This window comes from Sceloporus undulatus, chromosome 2 (genome assembly GCF_019175285.1).
Source record: "Sceloporus undulatus isolate JIND9_A2432 ecotype Alabama chromosome 2, SceUnd_v1.1, whole genome shotgun sequence".
NCBI lineage: Eukaryota > Metazoa > Chordata > Lepidosauria > Squamata > Phrynosomatidae > Sceloporus > Sceloporus undulatus.
Genome location: NC_056523.1, coordinates 10,618,047 through 10,640,114, shown reverse-complemented (window position 1 = coordinate 10,640,114; position 22,068 = coordinate 10,618,047). Strand labels below are relative to the sequence as shown.

The 22,068-nt window shown below is 43.8% G+C and overlaps 3 protein-coding genes across 4 annotated transcripts in view; 1 reads left to right on the top strand and 2 right to left on the bottom strand.

The window, feature by feature from the left end:
• LOC121921898 (zinc finger protein 397-like) overlaps positions 1-22,068 on the bottom strand; it is a 942,727-nt gene that overhangs the window by 121,987 nt on the left and 798,672 nt on the right. The gene's annotated exons all lie outside the window — the stretch shown is intronic.
• Positions 773-3,681, top strand: GLOD5 (glyoxalase domain containing 5). Its single transcript, XM_042450884.1, has 4 exons — positions 773-975; positions 1,846-2,013; positions 2,736-2,891; positions 3,104-3,681. Exons 2-4 carry the CDS (start codon positions 1,864-1,866, stop codon positions 3,239-3,241), a joined length of 444 nt encoding a protein of 147 aa, XP_042306818.1. The 5' UTR covers positions 773-975; positions 1,846-1,863; the 3' UTR covers positions 3,242-3,681.
• Positions 9,937-16,373, bottom strand: LOC121923666 (cis-aconitate decarboxylase-like). Its single transcript, XM_042454330.1, has 6 exons — positions 16,320-16,373; positions 15,439-15,571; positions 13,602-13,789; positions 12,914-13,006; positions 11,929-12,134; positions 9,937-10,861 (listed from the first exon to the last, which is right to left on the bottom strand). The coding sequence occupies exons 1-6, from the start codon at positions 16,371-16,373 to the stop codon at positions 9,937-9,939; spliced, it is 1,599 nt and encodes a 532-aa protein (XP_042310264.1).

The window sequence follows — 22,068 nt, the reverse complement described above, 5'->3', positions numbered from 1 at the left end:
AGGGATCTAGGAGTCCAAGTAGACCACATGTTGAACATGAGTCAACAGTGCGATGCGGCAGCTAACAAGGCCAATGCGATTTTAGGTTGCATCAATAAAATATAGTGTCTAGATCAAGGGAAGTAATAGTGCCACTTTATTCTACTTTGGTCATTCTCCACCTGGAATATTGTGTCCAGTTCTGGGCACCACAATTTAAAAAGGACACTGAGAAACTGGAGCGTGTCCAAAGGAGCACGACTAAAATGGTGAAGGGTCTGAAAACCATGTCCTATGAGGAACGACTCAGGGAGTTGGGGATGTTTAGCCTGGAGAAGAGAAGGTTAAGAGACGATATGATAGCCCTGTTTAAAAATTTGAAGTGATGTCATATTGAGGAGGGAGCAAGCTTGTTTTCTGCTGCTCCGGAGAACAGGACACAGAACAGTGGATGCAAGCTGCAGGAAAAGAGATTCTACCTCAACATTAGGAGGAACTTCCTGACAGTAAGGGCTGTTCAACAGTGGAACACACTCCCTCAGAAAGTGGTGGGGTCTTCTTCCTTGGAGGTCTTTAAACAGAGGCTAGATGGCCATCTGTCAGGATGCTTTGATTGAGTGTTCCTGCAGGGCAGGAGTTGGACTGGATGGCCCTTGGGTCTTTTCCAATTCTACGATTCTATGATTCTATGCATTTGGGAGTACTTGGATTATGTCTTCCTGCATGGAGGAAAGGGGTTGAAATGGATGGCCTTTGGGGTCTCTTCCAGCTCTGTGATTCCATAATTCTAAAAGCTTATGTCCAGCAACTGATTCTGGGAGAAGTAGTGGCACAATTCTTGCTCTACACACACACACACAACTAAGCTTGGTTACTCAGGGAGGATTTTCCTTTCCACGCTGAAGGTGTGCCACCCAGCTCCAGAACTCCACCTCCAGGAAACGCTGAGCGGAAGACGCCTCTGGACTTTGCAAAGCTTTCAACTTCTCTTTCCAGGTATTCTTGGCCTCCCCTTTTCCTTTGCCTTCATTCTCAATGATGAATGGAGAAGGCTAATAAATGGGCTCTCATATATGCAACAGGGTGGAGGAGAAAAGGCCTGCTGCTGGACCAAGCTGTGCATGCAACTTGAGATGCTGGGCATGTGTGGGCAGCATATGGCCTAAGCATCTGGCAGTGAAGGACTGACCCCAGAAGAGGGTACAATAAATACCTGTAAGAACAGAGAAGGGACAGGGAGAGAAGAGACAGGAATTCATGGCATGAGGTGCTGCGCAAATGAAAACACAGCTGCCACCCCCTGCCTAGTTTCCTCTAGATGTGTTGGGCTACAATTCCCATCATCCCCAGCAACTTTTGTTGAAGGCACACAACAGCAACATCAGTCGGAGTTATGCCATTGCAACTCACCTTGTTGTTGTTGTTATTGCAGGTGTGGCATAGTGGTTTGAGTGTTAGATTCTGGAGACCAGGGCTCAATTACTGGATGACCTTGGGCAAGTCACATGCTCTCAGCCTCAGGGGAAGGCAATGGCAAACCTCCTGTGAACAAATCTTGCCAAGAAAACCTCATATACGGTTGCCATAAGTTAGAAATGACTTGAAGGCCCACCACCACCACAACAACAACGCCAGGATTCTTTACTGACCACACAACAACCAAAATGCCACCAAACCCACCTTTTAAGGAATGCTTCCCCTCCAACACAGCCATTTCTATGTTGCTGGAGATACCACATTTCTTAGGATTACAGACCAAGTAATTAAATCCTGTGTGTTGGCATGATTCATAGAAAGCATGCATGACCATTGTGGTACATTAGATGCCTTGTGGTGAAAAATACTATTGTTTGTCATGGTTTCCAGGTTCCCAGCTCTCAAGCGATGTCTCAGGAGGATGGGAGTGCCAACCCAGCATCTCTCCACTGTGGCCTCATCCACCATCTGGACCACTTGGTGATGACCGTGAGGAACATTGAGGACACAGTGGCCTTCTACACCCAGGTCCTTGGCATGGAGATTGTCTACTTTAAGGTGCTAGGATTTTTCTGATTGCAAAGTCTGGGTTAGCTCAAGAGACCTGCTCCCTGCATAGATGAATTCTCAGGAATGTCTCTTCTAGGGATGGAAAGAATATTTCATGGCCAAAAGAAGAGTCCATGCCATTTGGTAACCCCCATCAGGAAGAATAATGCATCGGCAAGACTTTATACTCCATTTTCTCCCGATATTCTCATCTCAAAGTATCCATGGATTATTCTGCACAGAATTATTCTGTACAGAAGTACATGGAGTTTTTCTGCACCAACTAATTCTCCAGGACACTTTAGGATGAGCAAGTACATGGAGAACACTATGTGCAGAAACATTTGTTTTCTCCCAGACATTTGGAGAGTAATAAATTTGAAAAGCTGGGGAAATTATTTGTCCTGGAATGTTGTGGGTTTTGTTTTTTGTTTTTTTTGGTGAGATATTTAACCTTCTCTGTCAGAGAGCTCTGGTGCTACAACAAACTACAAATCCCAGGATTCCTTAAGATGAAGCCATGACTGTTAAAACGGTGTCAAACTACATTAATTCTGCAGTGTGGCAGCAACTGGTCCATCAAATAGTTATCATAGCAAAATAGCATTTGACAGGATTGAAAAGCTAGGGTAGATCTCCATGGTTGGAGGACATAACCCTTGGAGTAATTTTCTGGTGCTCAGCAACTTCCAGGCTAATCCCAACACAACTACTTTTTGCTTTACTCACAGGGAACCCGCAGAGCCTTACATTTTGGGAACCAGAAGATTAACCTCCATGAACTGGGGAAAGAGTTTGAGCCCAAAGCCCAACACTCGACTCCTGGTTCCTTGGATATCTGTCTCATCACGGAGGTGCCTCTGGAGCAACTCATGGAACGATTGAAGGTCAGGCCAACCTTGCTCCCTATAACAGTGGTCCAAATTTCTAGGTCCTCCATTACAACTCTATGGTCAACTTCTGGCAGCGTTGTGCTGGAGGACCTAGTGAATCCCAGAAAGAACATATTAATCCAAACCATAGATCGTCAAATCTGCAAAAGTCAAAGCTGCAAAGATGGAGGGCCAACCGTATAGCTATTCTGTTTCCTTCCTTACAGGCCTGTGGGGTAAAAATTGAAGAAGGTCCAGTATCCAGAACAGGGGCAATGGGCCCCATAACATCCATTTACCTCCGAGATCCTGACCAGAACTTGCTGGAAATCTCCAATTATGGCAGCCAGTTAGAAGCACAGTAAATTCACCAGAGTCCATTGCTCCCTTTTCATGTATGAAAAATCAGGTGTGTCTGGATCACAGCACTTGATGTAGTCCCTGGACTGGGACCATTCCAGAATAAAGACAGAATTTTAAAGAGGTTATCCAAGTTGCTGAACCCATTTGAAGAAACAGAGCTTAGTAATTCAGATGCATCCTTTAAAGTTTGGTCTAAAATCCAGAGTGTACTGTCCATGCCACCTGCATGAAAGCCCCAACTGTCATGTCCCCAAGAGAAAAGGAAAAGGAAAAAGCAAAGACAGCTGGAAGCATCCAAAAAAAATATGATGTGGAAAAGTGACCAAGTGATGGAAAGAGGGATCGTTTTACTATTGAAAATAGCCCAACGCATTTCAGACAGGGAAATATTTTGCATGGTCTTCTTTGCAAGCTATTAAAAGCAAAAAGGACAAAACATAGGAAACAGTCACAAGAGACAAGTTATGTTTGCAAAGCAGATTGCATACAATTTGTCCCAAATTAAAAATGTATCTTAAGCAAAATAAAACTTGCACAGGTACCAAATAGCACACTGCAACTTTAAATTCATTCTGTAGGGATTCTAGAAAGTGTGTCACAAAAGCCTATACCTGGCAACTGAGAATTGACAGGAAGAAGCTGTAATACTATCCCAATTTTGTCACTGTTCGCATCAAGGACATCTCAGGAAAAAGAGGGCCAGAAATCAAGCTGTTATATAGAATCAGAACTGCCTCTTGCAATAAAGCAGAATAGAAACTCCGTATTTCTGCTCTGAGGAACCTCATTGAAACTGAGGTTGCACCCGCACTGCAGAAATAATCCAGTGTGACACCACTTTAACTGTCATGGCTCAGCGCTGTGCAATCCTAGGAGTTGTAGTTTATTGTGGCTCCAGAGGTCTCTGAGAGAGAAGGCTAAATATCTTGTTGTTGTGTGCTTCCAAGTCTTTTCTGGCTTATGGCGACTTATGGGGTTTTCTTGGCAGGTTTCTTTCACTGGAAGGGTAACATTACCATCCTATGAGGTTGAGAGCCTGCGACTTACCCAAGGTCACCCAGTGGGTCTCATGGCCAAGCAAGTCATAGTCAAATGCTCAAACCACTAGGCTCTCTTACCAGCTCTGCTATGTAGTTATAAAGCAGCAGACCTCTACTGAATATGGAGTATCTTTGCAATTGTAATTCCAGCATAGGTTAAGTCCACTTTAGAAGCATAAAATGCCCCAAATAGATTCTGGTCACTCTTTCTATTCCAATTCTTCATTTAGAGGGAAGATCAGGTCTTTGGCTCACCATTAGATAGCAACCTTGCTTTTCTCAAAAGACCAGAGAGCAAGAATAATGAGAGCATGCAGTCCAACGCCTCCTCTCTACCTTGCCAGCAAACAGAGGAAGGTTCTTGCATCTGCAAAAAAAATATGTAACTACAAACATCTTCTCAAGTGGTACCTTTGAGACTAACTGCAAGAAAGAAGTTGGCAGCATGAGCTTTCCTCGACTTAGATCTATTTCCTCAGATGCATTTGGAAGTAGGCTTAAATCTATGAAAGCTCATGCTGCCATCATCTTTCTTTCAGTGAGTCTCAAAGGTGCTACAAGGTCTGTCTACAGACTGATTCTGCAGACTAACATGGCTATATCTTTGAATTCTATCTTCTCAAGTGGTTAGTGCAGGGGAAGAAGTGAAGCGTTTCCCCAGATTCTGGAAAAAAATACCATTTTGGCACTACAACTACCAAACTCCTTCAGCCCCCAAGCTACCTCACAGGGTTGGCGTTGGGATAATTTGGGGAGTGAGAGAGCCATGCAGGCTGCCTTGAGTTCATTGGAGGGAATTCTGCGTATACATGTAATTGGCCGTTATGTTTTAATAACATAAGTCTCCTGAGAAAGATGCAGGTATGGGAAAAGGAGCCAAGTCATTGACGGACAACAAGAAATGTGAGCTGTCCCCAACCCCATGAAAAAGTAACTTTTCCAGACTCTAGAAACTCAAGGTCAGTAGCTAGCATCAGCAATGAGACCTCTTGGGCAGTAATATCCATAGGTTGGAGATACACCAATAAAGTCCTTTTTTTTTCTTTGTCCTGAGCCTCCTACTATTCAGCTTCATTGGATAACTGCACTGGGCTTGCATATTAGAAGCGCTTCTCAGTTTCTTCAAGCCTTGCATAATTTTATACATCTCTGTCATGTTTCCCTTACTTTCCCTCCCCCCCCCCCCAAACCAACCAGCCCCAAATGCTGTAATCTTTTTCCCATAGAGGAGTCAGGCTAGTCTGGGATTATTTTGGTTCCCCTTTTCTGCCTCTGTTGTTGTTATGTGCTTTGACGTCATTTCTGACCAGGGCAACGCCTATCCTGGGGTTTTCCTGGCATGATTTGTTCTGAGGAGGTTTGCCATTGCATCCCCTGCTGCCAAGAGAGTGTGACTTGCCCAAGGTCACCCAAGGGGTTTGCATGGCCGACTGGGAATTTGAACTTGGTCCCCAGAGTCACAGTCCAATGCTCAGACCTCTCTGCCGGAAGAAAAGTGATGTCCTGCAAGCCCTCTGACATGCTTGCAAGGAAATGGTCTGGGAGGGAAATGTCCCTTTGCTTTGGAACACATGTCAAGACAAGGGATCCCTTTCTTGGGGCTGTTTATGGTGCTGACTTTGCTGGGTCAGGCTGTTGTCAAGCTGTGACTATTTTCAGCATCTCATAAGCCAGACTTCTGGGCTATTATCCCCAGAACAATATTTACCCATCTGTCTGCAGCCTCTCTTTCCCTCGGAAGGAGAAACCTTGACCGGCTCTCTGTGGTTTCCTGTTCTAATAGGAAAACACCAGTTCTCCTTGTGTCAGATCTCTCAGGTGCAAAATGGGCCATGAGTGTGTGTGAACATTCTGTGGCCCATAATCACATGCCAAGGAATGGGAAGTTTCCATAACAGGCTTGTTTTGCTCCAAACTAAAGCCTGGATCCTACCAATCTCAACTACAATTGAGGTTCAATCCCACTGAATCAATTATTAAAGCGTGAATCAACTCTTAGTAAATACCATGGATGCAGTGGGGCTTACCCTAGTTAGAAGTACCAATAGCATTAGGATCAGTGTCAGGGTTAAGGTAAGGTTAGGGTTAAGGTTAAGATTGAGATTGAGATGAGTTTAGGGTTAGGGTTAAGGTTAAGGTAAGCCTAAAGTTAGGGTTAAGATAAAAGTTAAAGTTAAGGCTGATGTAAAGTTGGGGTTAGGGTTAGGTTTAAGGTAAGGTACTGCACTTAGGGCGGAAAAACAAAATGCACAGATATAGGATGGAGGACATAGATATAGGATGGAGGACACCTGGCTGAACGAGACAACATGTGAAAGGGATCTAGGAGTCCAAGTAGACCACAGGTTGAAATTGAGTCAACAGTGTGATGTGGCAACTAAAAAGGCCAATGCAGTTTTAGGCTGCATCAATAAAAGTATAGTTTCTAGATCAAGGGAAGTAATAGTGCCACTCTATTCTGCTTTGGTCAGGCCCCACCTGGAATACTGTGTCCGGTTCTGGGCGCCACAATTCAGAAAGGACATTGAGAAACTGGAGCGTGTCCAGAGGAGGGCGACTAAAATGGTGAAAGGTCTGGAAACCATGTCCTATGAGGAACGACTTAGGGAGCTGGGTATGTTTAGCCTGGAGAAAAGAAGGTTAAGAGGTGATATGATAGCCCTGTTTAAATACTTGAAGGGATGTCATACTGACAGCACATATACTAAAATTGGAATAGTCATATTGAGGAGGGAGCAAGCTTGTTTTCTGCTGCTCCAAAGGGATTGGGTGGCCCTTGCGGTCTCTTCCAACTCTATGATTCTAAGGGTTAAGGTTAGGGTTGAGAATGGTCAATGTGTGTCAAACAGAGCCAGGATTTGACCAAAAGTGAGGATGTGAGTAACTGGAGTAACAGTGCGAAAGAAGTAAAAAAACTCTGGACATTTGGGCAATCAAATTCTTAATCCCTGGTTATAGATCGTGTATCTAGAATATGGAGAGGGGTCAAGTGGCCCATGGGCTGAGTACTGCTCCAGAAGTTATTTAGGTTGGTTTCTTGACCCGTTCCTTCCCCCCCCCCCCAGAGCCAATTCTCCCCCAGCAACTACAAAAGATGAGAGAATAACACCTTGTTGTTGTGTATGTGGAAGTCCTTTCCAACTTCTTGCAACCCCAAGACTATCAGAGTTAAATAATTTTATTTATATAATATATTTACATATAGCATAAAACAACAGCATAATCTTAGTCATATCCTTTGTCATTTCTGAAATTAACCACTTCCAAAGTACCATTAACAATAAAACATCTTTGAATTCAACAGTTGTATTAATGTCTTATTTTATTGTGGAGTCTTATTTTATTTATCCTTATCTTCACTCTCTTTCTAAAGAAAATGAATAATATCTTACTCAAATTTTTGTAGATTGTACCTCTTCTTCTTATTTGTTAATCAAATATATTCTTTTAGCTCCTCTTCTGCTCAATGCCACATTTTATTGCAAAAATAAATTATGGGTGACCACTCTCTGTTTATTATCTCCATATCTTTCTGGTTTATAAGGGCTACCAATCTATCCATTTCTTTCATTTCTAGCGATTTCAAAGCCAATCCTCTATTGTAGGTATTTCAGGGTCCTTCAATTTTCTAGCTATTAAAAGTCTGGCTGCTGAAACCATATGTAATACAACTCTCCAATATTTCCTCTCTACAACCAGGTCAATTCTATTTACCATATTCAATAAGTAAACTTCAAGTTTAAATTCAAATTTAACTTTAAGGATTTGCTGTATTATGTCATGAATTTTCTTCCAATATCTTAGAATAGTGCCACCACACATGGAACCAAAATCCAACATTTTGCTTACATTTCCAGCAGTTATTTGAGTCTGTTTTATAATTTTTTGCAACTTTTGCTGGGGTCAAATATCATCTCATTTCCATTTTCCATTGATTTTCTTTTAAAGATTGTGATTTCATAAACATTGCCATCCTTTTTCTTGCGTGCGCCCAACTTTGCATATCAATAACCTTCCCTACATCTGTTGTCCATTTGATCATGTTGAGTCAGAGGGTTTTCTTGGCAAGATTTGTTCAGAAGAGGTTTGGTACTATTGCTTTCCTCCAAGATTGAGAGAGTATGATTTCCCCAAAGTCACCCAACTGGTTTCCATGGCAGAGCGGAGATTCAAACCCTTGTCTTCAGAGTCCATAGTCCAATGATCACATTAATGCACTATGCTGTCTCTCAAATAAGACTTCCAGGGACATGATGCTCCTCTAAAACAAGATATGCCCCCATAAAAATAATATGTTAGAGACAACCAGAGGATTCAACATGGACTCCACCAACATGTAGCCAGATTGGTCACTGGTACATCTAGGTTTGACTATATAACAACAGTGTTGAAATCTTTTCACTGGCTGCCAATCAGCTTCCGGGCGCAGTATAAGATGTTGATTATTACCTTTAAAGCCCTACATGGATTGGGCTCCAGTTACTTGCGAGAAGGCCTCTCCCTACACAATCTGCCCTGCACACTTAGAACATCTGGGAAGTATTTATTGGAACATCATAATACTAGGTTAATGACAACTTCCCACAGGGCGTTTACTGCTGCGGATCCAAAATTATGGAATAGCCTACCGGAAGAGATCCATCTTATCACTACCTTAGAGACCTTTAAGAAGGAACTCAAAACAGATCTCTTCCGGCGGACTTATCCACCGGACTCCATATAAAAGGTTATGACGATTGCTCCACTCCTGATTATGATTGTTGGCTATTGATGAATTGATGAATTGTTATTTTAGAGAACTAATAGGAATGTTGGTTAATTCAGTATTGATCATATTTTGTATTATTGTATCATTTTTACTGATGTAATTCCGCCTCAATCCTTGGGAGAGTCGGAAAATATTTTTAAAAATCATTATTATTATTATGTTGACTCAACATTCAACAACTGATGCAATGGGAATCCAATAGGATTCCAGACCTTGCTTGTAGTAGAAAAGTATTTTTTTCCCCACAACCAGAAATGCTTTGTTTTTTAAGAATGAAAATAACCTACTAGTCACTTTGGGTTGGTGTGGCCCCTGAGGGCATGTGGGGCTGGAAAAATACCTGCTTTGTCCTCTGGAGCTTGCCCACTCTTGCTCTAGAACAAGGGTGATCAAAGTGAGACCCATAGATTACAATACTGACTTCAAGGCTATTTATGCAGACCCACAATGTCTCCATAGAGTTCCTGATGCACATCCCATGGAGTATGGTTGTGGATGTATGTCTGCTCTTGGAGGCCTCATAAAATGGTGGCTTGGTTTTACAAGAAGATGCAGGGCTCCTGACCCCAAAGTCCTTTAACAAAACATCTGACCTCTATGTTTCTTTTAAAAGTATTTCTACGCCCTTTGGTAGCCCATTGTGGTTCCTGGGCCCCCAAAATGGTCCCCAAAGTATTTGAGGTTGCCCACCCACCCACTATGTGGACCCAAGCTCTTCAACAAGGAGACAGATATGGCAAACCTGAAATGAAATAATTCAGTGGCCCCTATTACAAAGTTACTCTCATCATACAAGATGGTTTTTCAATTGGAGGAAGAAGAGTCCTACAAAATTTGAGCTTGTCACTTGTTGCTGTTCTTGTAGGGTTTTGGAGACTCCACACTATTCTCAGAACTGCAGGCAAAAAGCCAGCAAAGAACCATCAGGGAGATTTTCCAGATCATCCACCATTTGGATAATGCTGTCCACGTTGCCTTCTGGAAGCACCTGGGAAGCGTTTGACCAAAATTTCTGCAGGAGTGACTCATGGCTCAGAGGTCTCCTCCAGTGCCCATAGAAAGTGTCACATCGCCCCGTCAAGACATCTCCGTTCTGCAGGATCAGGGCCACTTCCACATACATCTTGTCGAAATTGGCCACATTGTTCTCTGGGTGTTCCACCACCACCTTGGACAGGAGCTGGGTGAGCGTATGGCGCTGGATCTTGTCATCACTGAAAGAGGAGATGCCCACCTCGCCATCCAAGAGGGCAGTGCAAGCATTGAACTGGAAGGAGTGCCTGGCCTCGTGTTGTGAATTGGGGAAGGGGCGATCAATGTACTTGGAGACAGGAACTCTCAGGATGATGGTGTGGATTGCTGAGGGTGAGAAAGGGCCAGAATAATTGACAAAGAGGTTTCTGGCCAAAAGGGTGGCTTCCACCACCCAGTGCATGCCCAGGTGGGCTGGAAAGCTCTTGAAGGCAACGTCCTGCTCCTCAAGAAGGAACCTGTGGCTGTCCAGCAACGAGGAAAGCGGTTTGGGCTGGTAGTCACCATAAAAAGCATTGAATCCAGCACAGCCAGGGACGTTATCCAAGATGAGTGAGTTGGCTTCGATCCCATGGGCGGCCAGGAGCGCTGCTTCTAGGCCCAGGCGGGTGGCATTGCCAATATGCAAGGGTTTGGCTGAGGTGGCAGCATTGGCCATGGGACCCCCCGCTAGTGAGGCTGCGATGGCCAAGGCATGGCCGCACTGGCTGGTGTTGAGGGAGAGGAGCTTGGCTGTGGCTGCCGCACTGCCCAGCGTGCCCACCACGGAGGGAGGGTGGAACCTAGGAGAGAAAGCCCAGAGGATGGTCAAGGAAAATGCCGGGGGACAGCAGAGGTCCTCTGAGGAGGACAGTGGCCGGGGGGCACAGACTTTAACAAATTGAGAGAGGGAAGCCATGTTTTATATTGTTCAGTTTAGTTCAAACTTACAGTACATCTTTTTCATGGACAACATAGTGTGTCACCATCAGTGAAGTGCATGTGTTCCTCAATCTACATTGCTTTGAAATGATTGGATCTAAGCCATATACAATTTTTTTTCCAATAAATAAATACCTACACTAGGCGACTGTTTAAATAAAATATTGGACATGATAGAGGTGGACAGACTTACAGCTATGATAAATGAATGATCATTTAAACACTGGAATGAAGACTGGAAACTAGTAATGAACTATTGTAAAGAAAGAAAGATGGTGTAAATAGATAGTTATACAATTACAGTAAGAAATATTTTAAAATAACTAGAAGAAGATTCAGTTAGTTAAATAATGGAAGAGGAAAACAAATACATATGGAACAGAATGTGAGAGACTATAGATGTTGGGTAAATTTTCATGTTACAACTAAATGAAAATACCAGTTATAAAAAGTTTAATAGTATTGGTCCTTAAGATGAATGGAAAATATATATGTAAAAATTGACAAGTTGCAAATTTTATAAGATATTTCATGAATGAAGAATATGAATAAGAATACTGATGATATTGGATGCAAAAAATAAATTTAGCGAAGGTCTAAAGGAGGGGGGAAGATAATGTGATTAACGTTAAAATTATGAAACGTGAATAATACAATTCTGTTTAAATGAAACTGCAATAAAAATTATATGTGAAAAAACATAAATAAATAAATACCAAAAAGCTGCCATATCCCAGCATAAGCCTGCCCAAGTCCCACCACCATTTTAGGTGAGGACCTGGGAAACAGGGCCTTCTTGGTGGCAGCTCCCAAATTGTGCAAACTCCCTTCCATGGAAGGCTCGGTTGGCCCCCTCTCTGATCTCCTTCCTCCAGCAGGCAAAGACTTGGCCAATTGTGATCTATGGAGGAACCAAAATGGACTTTACCTCCTAGGGATATTGTGAGCTTCCTGGGAGAAGCGCAGGAGCCGGCCTTGCACCTCAATGCCCACATTGAAAGCCAGCAGGAAGTCTTGGCCATTGGGTCTTCTGGATGGTGGCAACATCTGGGAGGCTGCCAGGAGGGCTGGGAGGACAGCGCCTGATGGGTGAGTGGCCGGGTGCCAGGTATCATCAAAGTCCATTGAGTGGGTCTGTGAGAAAGAATCCGATAAATACATGGAGAATTTATCCCTGACGTTTTGCCTACATCTGTGGCTGGCATCTTCATAGGTTGGTGGTATGGAAGTGAGTAGGTTATATACATTGTGTGACACCCCCCCCCCGACCCTGGGGTATATATAATTGTGTGATATATTGTGTGACTCCCCACCCTGACCCTGGATAATATTCATCTGCATGTGTTGAGTCTTGATTTTGGTGTTTGTCAGGACTGATAGCCAAACTTTATTTACTTTCAGGGTTTCTTCTTTCCTGTTGAAGTTGTCCAGGTGTTTGTGGATTTCGTTGCAGACAATGGGTTGCTAATTAAAAAGACACATATCCTCCCGCATATCTTTCCAGCCTGAGGCCTTCCCATTCAACAACAGATTAACATGTAAATCCATTTCCCCCAACTAAGAGTCATGCAATATATCCATCTCACTCACTTCAATGCCACCAACCTCTGAAGTTCCAGCCACAGAGGCAGGCAAAACATCAGGGATAAATTCTTCCAGAACGTGGACACACAGCCCAAAAAAACCCACAGAAAACTATAGATGCTGGCCATGAAAGCCTTCAACTTCACAATACATGGAGATTAGGAGAGTAGAAAGTAGGTTGGCAAGATGACTGGATGTAGTGCCCTCTAGACACAAAGCCTGGGAAAAGTTACCTTCCAGCACCACTGGTCCCAGTAACCGTGGCTTACTCACCTCCCACCTTCAGCCTTCCCCTTTTCAGGGGGTACAAAAGAATGGAAATAACTTACCGCCACACCATTGGAAAATGCAGCCAGAGGAGGAGACATCTTTAGGTCTTTCCTTCCATAAACTGAGCTAACCGGGCTGGAAGAGAACGTTTCCTACTCAGGAGAAAGGAAGAAGCCAGTGAGAGAAGCTCACCTCATGCAGGTAAGAATAGGGAGATCAGTACATTTCCCACTTCAGTTCTTTTCCTCCCAAATATGACATTTCAAATTGTTGGTAAATGCTTCCAAAATGGAAGGAAGACAAAATCTCCCTCATTTGCATGGGTCAAATTCAACAGTATAGTTTTCAGTATAGTTTCCTTGTACCTGCTGCCTGATGTAGAGGTGCTAAAGATGACAAGCATCTCAGAGGGAAGGAAACAAAAAGTTGGAAAATAGCAGGCACCAAAAAAATACTGTATAGAATTCACTCCCTGTTACGATCTCAAAACTCTGGGCCTGGATGGAGATTTCCTCCAGTTTTTGTTCCGCCTACATTTAAATGATTTTGATCGCCATTTCTTTCCACCCTGAATGTGAACAGTTTTGCAAAGTTTGGTAAATTTCTACCAAAACCAAGAAGTGGATGGGATACTCCTAACTTGCTGAGATGACCCCTTGGAATCTAGGATTCATTGGCACAGTCCCTTGCCTTCTAACAGCTGGATGGCAATACCATGGACATTGTAATGGTCAGTCTGGTCCTTACCTGGCAATATCGCAGGGCAATGTCAAACACGTGGGTAGTGCTGCCCACCAGCCCCACCCCAATGCTGTCAAGGATCATGCGCTTGCTTCGATGGCGAACTGTGTTGGAGAGGTGATCGGGACGGATGCCGTGGATGAAGGATGCAAAGGTACCTGTGACTGTCTCTTCCGAAGAGCCCTTCTCCAAGTCTGCCAAGGTAAGGAATGAGAAAGGTGCTATTCAAATGGTGCTTGGGTCAACAATAATTGGGCAAGACATGGCAGAAAACAACTTTGCCCCATCTTCCACCTGACATCTCAGAAGCACAATAAATAGAGCTTGGGGATGAAGGACAGGGACAAGCTGGAGCATGTCCAGAAGAGGGAGACCAAAATGTGGAAAGGTCTGGAAACCATGCCCTGGGTATGCTGGGGATGTTTACCCTGGAGAAGAGAAGATTAAGAAGGGACATGGCAGCTATACTGAGGAGGAAACAAGGTTGTTTTCTGCTGCTCCAGAGACAATGGATGCAAGTTACAGGAAAAGAGATTCCACCTAAACATTAGGAAGAACTCTCAGTGAAATAGCAGTCATGGGATCTTCTCTTTGGGATCACAGCAGGGAAAGAAGTTAACATACACCCCCACTGCAATCTTCATAATAACTATTCCCTTCCTACACCCAGCAGCTGCCGTTTACCACTTTTTAATAAATAAATAAATAAATAAATGTGGACATTATGTCTCCTCCAGTTCAGCCCCCAGACAAGGGATTCCTTAACCCAGGCTGAATTTCTCACATACATTTTTTTTAGGGTCTCACAAAGTCTTTGCAAAAGAAAGAGACATACCTTTGGCAGCCATGCTGTGCACATGTCTGGATGCAGCAAAGACCTTGTGGGAGTTCTAGGAGAGAGGCACAGGGCACTTGGTTGCCAAAATTGACAGGGCGCTGTGACATACCCACACACATCCATTGCTCTAATATTCTTTTGTCAAAGCTGTGTTAAAACAGCATGGAATCAAAAATAGGACTTTTTCACACAATGAACATTGGATGGTTATCTGAGGGTGAATCCGAGGGCAATCCTCCTGTTTAGCATTATTTAGCATGAGAATATCAGATAACGTCACAGCCATTTCGCAGCCAATCCAAATGGAATCACGTGTCATCCAAGAAATAGCTAAATTCAGTGAAACACTGAATTTACAGATCCTTTTGCACAGCGAATTTGAAGCCAATTCAAATTTCTCTTGGTGTAGAATGCTTATTTACTTATTTAGAAAGGTAACATACTCTTGATGTGAGTAAGCTTGGGCGTAGAGAGAAAGCAAGCAAGGAAAATAACACCCTTTCAGAGCTCTGGCTGGCTTTCAGGAGGGTTAGCTTACACGCTGCAAAAAGAGACATAAAGGCATTTATATTATCCTCTGATTAGAAACGTTCAAGACTACTGATTATGACAATATTAATTTTCCATAAAAGGATGAGAGATTGGCAAATAATTTAAAGGAAGAGGAGAGCCTTGTCAACCTGTTGCAGAAAAAACAAGAGAGACTTAGAGGTCCTGAAAGGCTCACAGGTTTTATTTGGACTCCAGCTCGCAAATGCATCTGACAGAACTAGGCTAGAAAGTATGAAAGCTAGTGCCAGAGAAAGCTTGGAAGTCCTTAAAGCTGCCACATGAGACTTTCTGTTGCTTTTATCCTAAGAAATTCACAGGCATGACAGAGTGAAAGAGTCACAGAAAGCAAAGTTTGTCTCCCAACTTTGCCAAAGCAGAACTCTGTTTAAGAGGAAAGATTTATAGCAAAAAAAGGGAGCTTCTTTCTCTTTCCAAAAGACAAGCAGCCTTTACCTTCAGGGTTGTGTAGACCATCCTGGTGTAGTTGCAAGTCTCCCAAGTGGTGTGAGTTGTCGCTCCTACTTGCTGAAGGATGCTGGGTCCTGTTGTGTCTGAAGGGCTCAGTGGAGTCAGGGTTTATATCTCCCTGGCAAGTGGATTTCAGAAGTGGCCAGTGACATCAGCCGTGAGGTGGGAAGGGATTCCAGGGGATGCTTTTACATGCTGGAGGACACTGTAAAAATGGGAAACAGTGAGGAGAATGGGATAGAACAATAATTGGGGACAAGAAGCCAAGTGCAAGAGAAAAGTTCCAGGGAGGATTCCTCTTCCAAGAAATGAGGCAGCTGCCCACATGCCCAGGCACCTCCCAGCTTTCCAAGGTGATCATAAAAACTGTTACTGGTCAGGAAATGTCCAGGAGAAAAGGAGACTTTGGCCTGGCAGGCACCATTAAGCACCAATCTGGACAGGTGACTCAGGCCTGAGAGAGTCCTGAAGGTATGGTTTGCATGCTGTTAGGGGCATCATTAGGGAGGTGCGAGGAGTATAAGCTGCACCAAGTGACCCCTTAATTTGGGGTTGCACCACTGCTCCCCATATGCTTGCCTTTTTGGCAGAAACCTGGGGCTCAGTGGAAGAGAAGTTGTGAGTAGGATGAGACACAGTAGGAGGAAAGAGTTGATGCTGGGAGAAGGAACAGAGACTTCGCCAGTGAGGTATTCACCTGGCTGGAGGAAACACCACTTGTCCTGTTGGTTCTATAAATGAACGGCTGGTTCTTACCCCAGACACTAATTGCAACCAGATTGTTTGCAGATTTCTCAAACTCACATTCCCTAATGATTACTTGTGGCAGGAGATAAGAGATACAGCATAAGTACAGCTAATAGTACAGTGTGTCCGTGCAGACGGCGAGCCTTAATATGGCAAATGGGGTGCATGCCCATGGTGCGCACCACAGGGGCGTGCTCCATTCAAATGAATGGGGCTTGATCATATGCAGAATTTGCCTTACACGGGGGGAGGGCCCGGAACAGATTCCTCCCCCCCCCCCACTGTATATTGAATATAACTGAGAATAGAGAATTTTTATGATAGGATATTGGCCGTATTGTTTTTCTCTTCTGACTCATTGTTTTCAGTGAATATCACTGAATATTGTGGATATCTTTTTGAAGAGGCTGTATTTTATATCCTACGATATGGGGGATGGTCACGAGGAAACAAAAAAAGACGCTTGTGCAAAGCCATGCAAATGAAAACCAGCAGTAGGAGGAAAGAGAGGCTTCAGGTTTTTAATTATTATTTTCTGGCTTTTTTAAAATTTTCTTCAAAACATGACACCTTGCCAAATTTTTACTTTAAGCCTATGAAATTATGTAAAGGTAAAAACATTTAGGTTGCATGTACAGTATTGCAATTTGAAGGTATAATTTTATTTTTGCTAGTTGTTATGTGCCACAACTATTACCATTATATTCAATGATATATGGGAATTGTGATTTATGAGTAGCATTAGTACAAAGAACATGACTAAGGATGCTGTGTGGGCTGAGATGGGAGGAGGAGGTCAATGCAGGGGGTGGGGGTGACACCATGAGTTGCCCCATTGAGTCATGCCAACTCTAATGACTCCACTGTATGATGTGGGGGTATCTGCTCCCCATTGTATTACATTGCTCTGTCCTGTTTTTCCATGGCAGAGGACAAGCTACAGAACTGGTCAAGAGTCAAAGTCATCTTCCTCTAAAAAGACAATTCCCAAAGGCCTGTTGAAACAAAACTAACCTGTTTTGTCAGTTGCAAGAAAATGCTAAGATTAATGGTTCAATAAATGTATGCTTTTTAAACACAACTCACAAGAATTGGCTTAGAAAGCGCACCGGCCAGACAAAGAAGTGCATTAAGGTATCTGTCTGCCAAGAGTGGTGTCACTAGGCTGGGTCAACCTGCCATGTTGCAGGTGGCTGCCCAGGCTGGCACAAGGAGCAAAGGTTTGAATCCATTTTGCAACCGCTGATGTTCAAGTATCCCTGAGCAAACTGTAAAATAAGTCACTGGAATTATAACCAAACAGCAACATCACCACAGCAGAACAATCTCAAGGCATGAAGGGTTGCTGTATCCTCCCTTTTTGGCTTACCTTCTCTTATCTCATGTAACTTGGCTCACTTTCTCAAGCTACCTAGCCAAACCTCTGAATTTCCAGTGGGATTTCCTGGTTTGTTGCTGCATCAGGGTGTGCCTCTCTGATTTGGATGACATCCATCTTTCAGTGCAGAGAGGTTTGGTCATGAGTGAAGGATCAAAAGCCAAAGAGAAGAGCCTTCTAGTTGGGAAAAACCAGGGAAAACTGAGAAAATGGAAAATATATATGGCAGAGCTGAGCTTTTCCATGGTTCTGCAATAGGATCATAGCTGTGTATGAAATACAATGTTGGCATTTGTGATTTCAAGGGTGCCGGAAAAGACTAGAGTAGTGATTTCCAAACTTGGCTCTTCCAAATATTTTTGACTTCAGCACCCAGAATTCCTGACTGTTAGCCAATCTGAAGTCCAAAACACCCGGAGGACCAAAGTTTGGGAACCACTGGACTAAAGGCATAGGCTTGGCAGCCCAGGGAGGTTCAGTGATATGGCTTCAAAAAAATCCTTTTCTGGGAATGCAACTTCCAGAATTCCTGCTCAGACTGACCACTGGCTACTCCAAAAAAGTGACTCCTCCAAGTCCTGGGTTCAACTTAGAGGAATGTTATGTGTCAGTGTGGTGCTTGTACAATCATGTACCTATGCACATTTTTCATGTTCTCTGGCTCTTTCTCACAGGTCAGGCTTAACAACTGGGATCCCAGTGTCACAGAATCAAAGAACCATAGAATCAGATAGTTGGAAGGAACTCCAAGGTCCATCTAATCCAGCCCATCCAACCACCTTTTAAAGACATCCATAGGAGAATCCACCATCTTTCAGGGTAAGCTCTTCTATCTTCGAACAGCATCTAAAAAGAACAAGTGTTATCTGAGCTGACACTGACTCCAGTCCCAGCTGTCCCATGACATTGTTTTATACTGGGGGGGGAAATGACAAATATCCTTGTTTAAGCTTTATTGGTAGTAAACTGTTGCAGCAAGCAACTTTTTATTGAACAGACATTGGTTGGGCAGAACGCTCCTTTTTATCAGAGAAGGGGTACTGTATTTTATCTGCTATGTTTTCAAAATGATTTTATACCCTTTTAAATTAATGGTGCTTTAAGACGCCATTTTGTTTAATTGTGTTTTAATGTTTTAATAATCAGTTTTTTAGTTTTATCTTGGTTTAGCCTTGTCTTTGGGTCCTTCCACGGGGGAAAGAGAGGGGTCCGGCATAGTGGTTTGAGTGCCGAACTTTGGAGACCAGGGTTTGATTCCCAGCTCAGTCATGAAACTCACTGGGTGACCTTGGGCAAGTCACACTCTCTCAGCCTAAGGAGAAGGCCATAGCAAGCCTCCTCTGAACAAAGCTTGCCAAGAAAACCCCATCATAGGGTCACCTTTAGTTGGAAACAACTTGAAGGCACAAAACAACGAGAACAATACATAAAATAAAACAGAATAGAAAAAGAAAGGATCATAGTCCTTTACCCAGTAGTTTCCATCATCCCCTGAGGCCCTGACAGCAAGTGATAGAAATGAGCCCCTAAACAACCAGTTCTGCCCAGACTTTCCCAGGACCAATGCTCCTGGATCCCTGTGGTGGAATAGCATCTCTCCTGGCCTTGGTGGCACATACCCTGAACTAAGAAGGTGGAGTTGAAGGTTTTCATAGCCAGCATCCATAGTTAGTTTTGTGTGGGTTTTTTGGGCTATGTGGCCATGTTCTAGAAGAGTTTGTTTCTGACATTTCTGACAGGAACACCAAACGCAGTGTCCAAACATGAATGAAGGAACACAAGACACACTGCAGATTGGGTCAGCCAGAAAAAAAAATCAGCAGTAGCAGAACACATTATAAACCATCCTGGGCACAAAACTGAAATTCTGGACCATAGCAACAACTATCAGGTCAGAATGCACAGGGAAGCCATGGAAATCCATAAATACCTGGACAACTTCAACAGGAAGGAAGAAACCCTGAAAGTAAACAAAGGCCCATTACAGATCGCCTAAAAGGGGTGGTCTCAGGCCGCTTCCGGTTGCAGCACGGAGGAGTCGCAGCAGCCAAACCGTGTGACTCCTCCGCACTGCAAAGAAGGAGTGCGAAAATCGCGCTCCTTCTGGCATCACTTTCGGGCTGCGATGTGCAGACGCAGGGCGTCCGCTACATCAAAATGGCAGCGGCCGTATGGAACGGCCGCCGCCATTTGTTACAGCCTTTTTCCGTAACAGGGTAAGGGGTGTCTAGAAGAGACGCCCCTTTTTCAAACTGGGACGTCCTAAGGACGTCCGAAATGGCGGTGTGTAACGTGCCAAAATTTGGCTACCAGTCTTGAAAAACACTAAAACCAAGTCCCAGCAAATGCAAATGAAAATCACCCTGGATCAGGGGTTTTCCCAGCAGACAATGGACCACTAATTAAACAGACACAAATCCTCTTTGCATATCCTCCCATCCTGAGGCCTTGCCATTCAACAACAGAAGAATACACAGATTAGCATGTAAATGGATTCCTCTAAACACAGGGTCACACAGTGTATATATACCCCACTCTCTTCCATGCCAGCATTCTCTGAAGATGCCAGCCACAGATGCTGGCAAAACGTCAAGAACAAACTCTTCTAGAACATGGCCACATAGCCTGAAAAACCCACAAAAAACTAGGAAGGTGGAATTGGAAGATGCCTTTCCAGAGTGATATAGGGCAGGCCCAAACCAAGAAAATTGAACTGCACAGGCATGACTCATCCCAAAAGCCATGTGGACTTTATGAGCAAGCTGCTAAAGGAAGGTTTATTCTCCTGGTCCATTCTCAGCCTTTAGTCTTTCTCAGCCTTGAATCTCCAAACTAATACAAATTAGCTTCTTCTGTACCATAGGACAACAGTAACCATTTGGCTGTAATGCTAACAAGAACTCTAAAACCCAGCTTCCTGCTGTCAGAGGTGATGCTCACTATACCAGCCATCTCCATGTTCCTGGTCTACAACTCCTTCTTGACCTTTCCAGATTCCTGTCCAGAAGGACTCATTTGGTGTTTTTGGGAACTGGTTGCTTGTCATCTTCTTGTCCTGCAGCCAATGCCTAAAGAAGAATTGGGAGTGGCTGACTGTTAATTTTAGCCTTTTGTGGTCAAAGGGAAAGTCTACTAAGGGGGGGGGGCAATCCCAGAAAAAACCCTTCTATGTACCAATGAGTCTGATGGCATGTGAATGGACATCTGAGTTGTGGATTTTTATTTTTTTTTTTTGGGGGGGGGGGGGGGGGGTGGGTTAAACTATCACACAGTCCAATGATTCCACACAGAGATGAAGCTGGAAAATCCCAGCAGGACCAAATGTAAGGGGAAGTGTGAACTCATGGGAAAGATTAGGGACTTTTGCTCAAAAACTGGTTATTCCAGACCAAGTGCTGTCCAAATCATGCAGCAGTTTGCTAACCTCCCAAAGCCATACAGTGGTCATCTGTTGGGGGATTTGAACCCTGGTCTCCTGGAGCTCTAGTCCATCACTTTGACTACTTTATTGTGCTGCCTCCCTTTGGATGTACATCATATAATTATAGCAATGTGAGGCAAATTCAACAAGCGGTCCAACTAAAAGGCTTCTCCATGTTTCTTTAGACCTGCAAAGGAAGTCAACAGAACAGTAGGGCCATTTTAATATTATTAGAATTATATATCTGCACTGGGTGACAGTGGGCAAGTCACATGCTCTCAGCCTCAGGGAAAGATAATCACAAACTTCCTCTGAACAACTCTTGCCAAGAAAACCCCATGATAGGTTTGTCTGAGTTGTCATAAGTCGTAAATGGCTTGGAGGCACACAACAATAACAACTAATCATATAAACATAAATGAACATGAATGGCAAAAGGTTTTTTCCAGACATCCAAAGATTCCTCTCCCCTACCCAAAGATTAATATGCCACTATGGATACAACCTACAAGGAGCATCATCTAAGCCAACTCCACTTTTGAAATGGAAGAGTCTTGCCTAAGAGCAAATCTCACCCATCCCAAAGAGGTTGCAAGGAAGGGGTTTCCCCAGTGGATTCTCTCCAAGGCTCTTTAACTTGAAGATGTTTCAGAGTAAAATTTTCTCCTGCCTTTCCAAGCTTATCCTACAGTGTTGTTCAAATAATGTTTTGCTTGGGATCCTAGTCATAGGAAAAGGCACTCATGGCCAGCAGTGAAGGTTTTCCAGCTGTATTCTACAGTGAGCCCTCCGTCCTCGGCCTCCTGGCCAACGTTGCCAGTGCCTTCCTTGTCTGCTTGCAGAACTTTGCCTCCGTTTATGGCAATGACCAGCCCACAGAAATGGAGAACATCCTAGCAGGTGAGTCAGGGGCCAGCCTACCACTTCCCCAACACAAGAGAAGCTGTGTGTTGTGTCTGATAATTACCACTTATCTGAGGCCCCATTCATACTGGGGTAAAAGACATGGAGGGAACTGGGATGATCCGGATGCCCCTCCCCCGAATCGCTCCGTTAGCAAGTGCCCACT

Excerpts from the sequence above, each read along its gene's own strand:
- LOC121923666 (XM_042454330.1), bottom strand. The coding sequence starts at position 16,373 with ATGGGCATGCACCCCATTTGCCATATTAAGGCTCGCCGTCTGCACGGA. Across the intron at positions 15,572-16,319 it reads GCCGTCTGCACGGACACACT|GGAGATATAAACCCTGACTC; the intron begins GTACTATTAGCT and ends TCCACTTGCCAG. Across the intron at positions 10,862-11,928 it reads GCTCACAATATCCCTAGGAG|GTTCCACCCTCCCTCCGTGG; the intron begins GTAAAGTCCATT and ends TTTCTCTCCTAG.
- GLOD5 (XM_042450884.1), top strand. The coding sequence starts at position 1,864 with ATGTCTCAGGAGGATGGGAGTGCCAACCCAGCATCTCTCCACTGTGGC. Across the intron at positions 2,014-2,735 it reads TGGAGATTGTCTACTTTAAG|GGAACCCGCAGAGCCTTACA; the intron begins GTGCTAGGATTT and ends CTTTACTCACAG. Across the intron at positions 2,892-3,103 it reads AACTCATGGAACGATTGAAG|GCCTGTGGGGTAAAAATTGA; the intron begins GTCAGGCCAACC and ends CCTTCCTTACAG.